At 42.8% G+C, this 6,000-nt stretch overlaps 1 protein-coding gene across 1 annotated transcript in view; it reads left to right on the forward strand.

The window, feature by feature from the left end:
* LOC115005210 (ankyrin repeat and fibronectin type-III domain-containing protein 1-like) overlaps positions 1–6,000 on the forward strand; it is a 32,759-nt gene that overhangs the window by 21,775 nt on the left and 4,984 nt on the right. The window contains exons 5-7 of the mRNA XM_029426987.1: positions 2,465–2,659; positions 4,484–4,597; positions 5,448–5,545. Of these exons, the coding sequence (XP_029282847.1) occupies positions 2,465–2,659; positions 4,484–4,597; positions 5,448–5,545 (407 nt within the window). The remainder of the gene's footprint in view (positions 1–2,464; positions 2,660–4,483; positions 4,598–5,447; positions 5,546–6,000) is intronic.

Genomic DNA, 6,000 nt, shown 5'->3' on the forward strand with positions numbered 1-6,000 from the left:
TCATCGGTTTCTGAAGACTTTATTTTTCTTGCATGCATCCATGGTGAACGAATCAAACAACGAAGAAAAGTCATACAAAACTATATGAAAACATTCGTTTACAAAATGAATCCAAGTCTCATTTGTGCAGTACAAAACCCTGACATGAGTCAGCGTTATGAGTCCTAAACCCTGACATGAGTCAGCGTTATGAGTCCTAAACGCTGACATGAGTCAGCGTTATGAGTCCTAAACCCTGACATGAGTCAGCGTTATGAGTCTTAAACCCTGACATGAGTCAGCATCATGAGTCTTAAACCCTGACATGAGTCAGCGTTATGAGTCCTAAACCCTGACATGACTCAGCGTCATGAGTCTTAAACTTTGACATGAGTCAGCGTCATGAGTCCTAAACCCTGACATGAGTCAGCATCATGAGTCCTAAACCCTGACATGAGTCAGCGTCATGAGTCCTAAACCCTGACATGAGTCAGCATCATGAGTCCTAAACCCTGACATGAGTCAGCATCATGAGTCTTAAACCCTGACATGAGTCAGCGTTATGTCTTTAAACCCTGACATGAGTCAGCATCATGAGTCCTAAACCCTGACATGAGTCAGCATCATGAGTCCTAAACCCTAACATGAGTCAGCATCATGAGTCCTAAACCCTAACATGAGTCAGCATCATGAGTCCTAAACTCTGACATGAGTCAGCGTCATGAGTCCTAAACCCTGACATGAGTCAGCGTTATGAGTCCTACACCCTGACACGAGTCAGCATCATGAGTCTTAAACCCTGACATGAGTCAGCATCATGAGTCTTAAACCCTGACATGAGTCAGCATCATGAGTCCTAAACCCTGACATGAGTCAGCATCATGAGTCTTAAACCCTGACATGAGTCAGCGTTATAAGTCTTTAAACCCTGACATGAGTCAGCATCATGAGTCCTAAACCCTGACATGAGTCAGCGTTATGAGTCATAAACCCTGAGTCATGCAAACGGACGAAAACCAATTTGTCTTCACTCGGAGTGTGTTTAAGTCTCCGTGTGTTAGTGTGTGTCCCTGAGCTCACCTGTGTTTGGCTGTGTGTTGATTTACAAGTCCCCTCGGGGCCCTGGGGGGGCGGCCGGTCTATATTTAGTGGTCAGGCAGACAATGTGCTCCTGTGTGAGGCGGCTCCTCCTCAAACAGCTCATTTACAGTCTTTTCAATTAGCAGCCGTTAACGGCTAACTGGGCTCTGGCAGGCCGAGCCGGAAGTGACACCTCCAGCTTCACAGTAATGTTTTACTGACAATCACTTCAGTTTATTTTAAACTTCAGTGGAGATACAAACGTTTCTGTTCACAAGCTGTAACAATCGTCTTCTTCTTACATTTATCATCATATTATAGTTATCACCTTAAAAATGTATTAAAATATCTTCAATTTGAATAAAACGATTAATCTGAGTTTATTTTATTAATTAAATCAACTTTAATGGATGTAACTCGTACCTCCCTTTGTGTGCAGCACATTGACATTTTTTGCTGTTTTGCTGCCTGTGCAGATAAATCCAGTAAAGAAGCTGCGCTGTGGTCTTTAAACGCAGCCTCCGCTCACTAAACTCCAATCACTTTAAAGAATCTCTGCTCAGCATCACTAACAATTAACTGCGTTCAATAAGCGTCTCTGCAGAGAGTTATTGATTCAAAAGAGTCCAGCAGTGGACGCCTGACAGATAATTACAGACAGACAATTACACCAACAGTGAAGCATGCAGCCGCATAAAGGAAGAGCTGCGGGGGGTGTGTGTGTGTGTGTGTGTGTGTGTGTGTGTGTGTGTGTGCGTGTGCGTGTGTGATACACAGAAGATCTTCATTCAGCGTCCATGCAGAGCTGGAACAACAGGATACACAACATAAAGATATAATGTGTAAATAAGCAAAGTTTCCAAATGTTTCGCACATTTTACAAGAATTATGAGAAACTCTGCAGAAAGTGAAAGTTTGTTGTTTGATTATCAGGAGTTCATGGAGATTAGTGATAAACTTCTTATATCCTAAAGTGTAAATTGTAGAGTTTCTTTGGTTTGTTGAATCTAAAGTCCTAAAGTCTCGCATTCAAAACGTTACTCAAGTAAAAGTATAAAAGTATTACAATCAAAATATACGTGAAGTCCAAAGTGAAAACTACGATGAGTAATATATAAGTTATTGATTAATGCAGCGTTAAAGTTGAGGGTAGTCTAAGTGCTTCATCTATTATTATAGTATCACACATTAGTTGTTGAAGATATTTGTATTCATATTTAGAATATGTAAAGTATAAAGTACATTTAGGGAGTAATATTGGCCTCTGACATGAAGTACACGTGTACTTACTGTCAGTGAAGTAGTTTAGTGAATGTACTTTACACCGCTGCGATACTCAGAAGTAAAACAGCAGAAGAAGAATGAGTTTTGACCTTTGGATCTTTGTTTGTGTTTCCTGTTGCAGTTGTGAGCGTGGAGAGTCGGGAGGCCCACCTGAGCTCTCTGGTGCTGGAGGCTGAGCGCCGTGCGGCCGAGCTCGCCGCGCAGGCTCAGAGAGACGGCCTCTCTCTGGAGGCCTGCCAGAAGGATAAGCAGCTGAGAGCCTGGGAGTGGAGGAGCAAGCTGTACAGACGCATGAGGACGGGCTTCCAGCACGCACGTAAGTCAACGACTGGGCGAAAAACCAGACGTAAAGCGACTACAAAGACACAAAACAAGATGCAAAACGAGACGTAAAACGAGATGCAAAACGAGACGTAAAACGAGATGCAAAACGAGACGTAAAACGAGATGCAAAATTCTGCAAATACTGCGTAGATGTGAAAATGTCCCTGCGGCGCCTCCTAGGGGTGGAGCTCCTGTGCTGAGGGTTAGGGTTAGAGGTTAGAGGTTAGAGGTTAGAGGTTAGAGGTAACCCTAGGAGCAGCAGATTTCTGAGAAGTCGGGGAAGAGATTCAGCGTTTTAATTTGTCTTTTCCTTTCTGTGAAACTTCCTTTATTTCAAGTCATTTAAAGTCTGAACTCGATGCAGCTGATCAAAGTGTGAAGGCTGTTTCACTTCCTCACACGGGGAAGAATGTTTTTACACCGTAGAGCAGCGGTCTTCACTATGTTTACGTGAGCGCCACATTGAGAGGACAGAGTCAACAGGAGAGACACTTTTACCGCAAAGTATGAAAAGCTACATCCAGTCATAAAAAGCACGTCTGCTTATTAATCTGTCATCCAGCCAGAACATACAATATGCAATGCAGCCAATACATTCATTAAAAGCAGGATTACCTTAATACTGGGACGATGTTGTCAAACTCTGCAAACAATATTTCTGCTGAAGCCACAAAGCAGTTTCACAATGTTTGAGTCTGAGAAGGTTCTTTGCCCGAGACAAACTCCATGCGATCTCAAAGGATGCCTCAGTGAATCGTTCAGCTGTATTAGTCGTCCTGTGTTTGAGCCTTCGTTGTCCAGAAACAGAAGAAAGCTGCTCTATTGTTTTTACTAAGTTCTCTTCCAGGTGCGTAAGTTTCGTAGAATTTTGGATGCGTCGTTTGGAGATGCGGCTCCAATTAACTTCTCTTGAAACAGAGCCGGTGTGTTTGCACATTAAGCACGAAGTGTTCGACTCGTGGAGGACAAATACAAACTCCTCTGTCCACTTGTCTTGAATGTTCCTTTACTCGTCTTGTGTGGCTCGTACCTTTCTCTTTCTTTTTTAACGGAGCAGCTGTTGTCTGTCCACAAACCACATCTCCAGCATCTTCCTCTCGACTCCTGTGGTTTGATGCTCCAAAGACAGATCTTAATGTTCCTCGTGTGTCACGCTTTGTTTCTGTCCACCTGTTGTATAACTCTTTAATAAGAAATGGATCCATTGTCCATCTGTAGAAAGACACGCTAACTAGCACGTAATGGTGAAACGAGTGGACCGGAGCCAAACTAACGCGAGTATGAAGTGCCAGGTTGGTCGTAGCATCCTCCAATTTAAATGTTCCAATTTAGCGATATCAATCATTTTTTAGCAAATGTCCATATTCGTAAGCATGCTTATGATGACATATTGTTAATGAGCTTAAGTGTATTTATTTCTATACTAGCCCACCACGTATCTACCCGTCCAAGAGCACATTCACCATGTAGCGCTGATAGAGCGCCAGAACTGGCAGCTCCGCAGTGAGTCAGTGTTCCGCTGAGCAGCTTTAAACATCTTGTTTCTGTCTATATTTACATCTTTTATATATTATTTGTATTATTTGTGGGCTAATAGAGCAGACACTGTGTGTTAATGGGTTGTATGTAATAGCCCTGCTTGTGTTTAGTGTTTTTATGAAATATCTGTATTGACTCCATAATCATATCTATCACCTCTTTATGTAGCCCACTGCCACGTGAGTCACCAATAAAGCTTGGCGAGCCGCGCAATGAGTAACACTGCCGTAGGGTGTGAGTAATGAGTAATATAACGCCGCTCTGTGCCCCTGCTCAGGAGCCCCGGAGGCCCCGTCTATGGTGCGTCTGAGCGTGAGCAGCAGCACCTCGCTGACCGTCAACTTCCAGGAGCCACAGTGCCTCAACTCCACCGTGGTGACCAGATACAGAGGTACACACACACACACACACACACACACACACACACACACACACACACACACCTCTAAACTGGCTCCATACGATCTCTAATGTTTATATTTTAGTTGTAGTATTTATTGTATTCTCATGTATTCTTCATATTGTGTATTTACTCCTGTCAGTCAGTCTGCAGGGCAACAAAACAACATTCAACCAAACTGAACCTCAGAAAGCTGTCTGATCATCTTCATGTTGATGCTAACGAGGCTGCAGCCCGTGTGACGTTACGTCACTTTAGTGGACTGAATGTGGCAGAAACCAGCTGTTCTTCTTCTCTCTGTACTGAGTAGACTGCACTGACTCACTATCACCTCTAGAGGAACATGTGGTATTACAGCCTGAACGCAGCGCAGCTAGCTGTTAGCATGCTAACTCTGCTGATGTTAGTTTATATTTTAATGTTTTCATTTAAATTCTGCCGTATCTTACGCAGGAGTAAATACACAATATATAGAATAAATGATAAACTAGTACAACTAAGATATAAACATTAGAGATCGTATCAGAGGTGAAATACTTCCTGTTACTTTACACTTTGAACCTTTAGAACATATTATAATACTTTACAGCCTCTTGTGATGTTTCATCCAGTGTATAACAAACCAGCGAATGCATTGTTTTACAAAATATATACAATATAATATATATATACGGTTAGAGGAATGCGATGAATTTATTCTGTGGGTTTCACACCAGAGAGAAAGAGACGGTTAGAGAGAGCAGGAGAAGGTTAATGGTGATTTCCTCGTCTCAGAAGGAACTATTGATTTTTAATGAAAAGTCGTGTGTGTGTGTGTGTGTGTGTGTGTGTGTGTGTGCAGTGGAGTGGAGCTGCCTGAAGGATTTCTCGCTGCTTGCAGGAGAGATGGTGTTGGATAATCTGCAGAGCCTCAAGTGCACCATCAGCAGCCTGAGCACGGTAACAAACAGCCTCTTTTATAACACAAACATTGAGCACTTCCAACTTTAGTGTTGAAAGAACATTTTCCTCCAGAGCCAAGAAATAAAGCTTTTCTGTTTTATGAAACCTGATCATTAGCGAGTTTTAAGAGGGATTTGCTGCAGATTAAGAACTGATGTTTGAGTGTAACGCTAGTATAATCCCGTCTTTATGTGCGCTGTAACTCTGCTGTCATGTGTTTGTTGAGTGGCATCAGTGACATTTAGAGTGTGCTGTTTGGTGGAGGCCGTCCTTCATTATGCATCCTGTGCATCACCGTCTGACACATAAATAGACCGACTGTGCTGCATCTGCCGTTTGCCATTTAGAGCACCAAGCAGCCTTCAGATTCTTCCACAACAGCCCTGAAAACATTTAGACAAGAACACGGCGCCTGAATAAAAAAGGGCGAGACACAGTGTGGGCGTCTAACG

This window comes from Cottoperca gobio, unplaced genomic scaffold, assembly GCF_900634415.1.
Source record: "Cottoperca gobio unplaced genomic scaffold, fCotGob3.1 fCotGob3_279arrow_ctg1, whole genome shotgun sequence".
In the NCBI taxonomy this organism is placed as follows: Eukaryota; Metazoa; Chordata; class Actinopteri; order Perciformes; family Bovichtidae; genus Cottoperca; species Cottoperca gobio.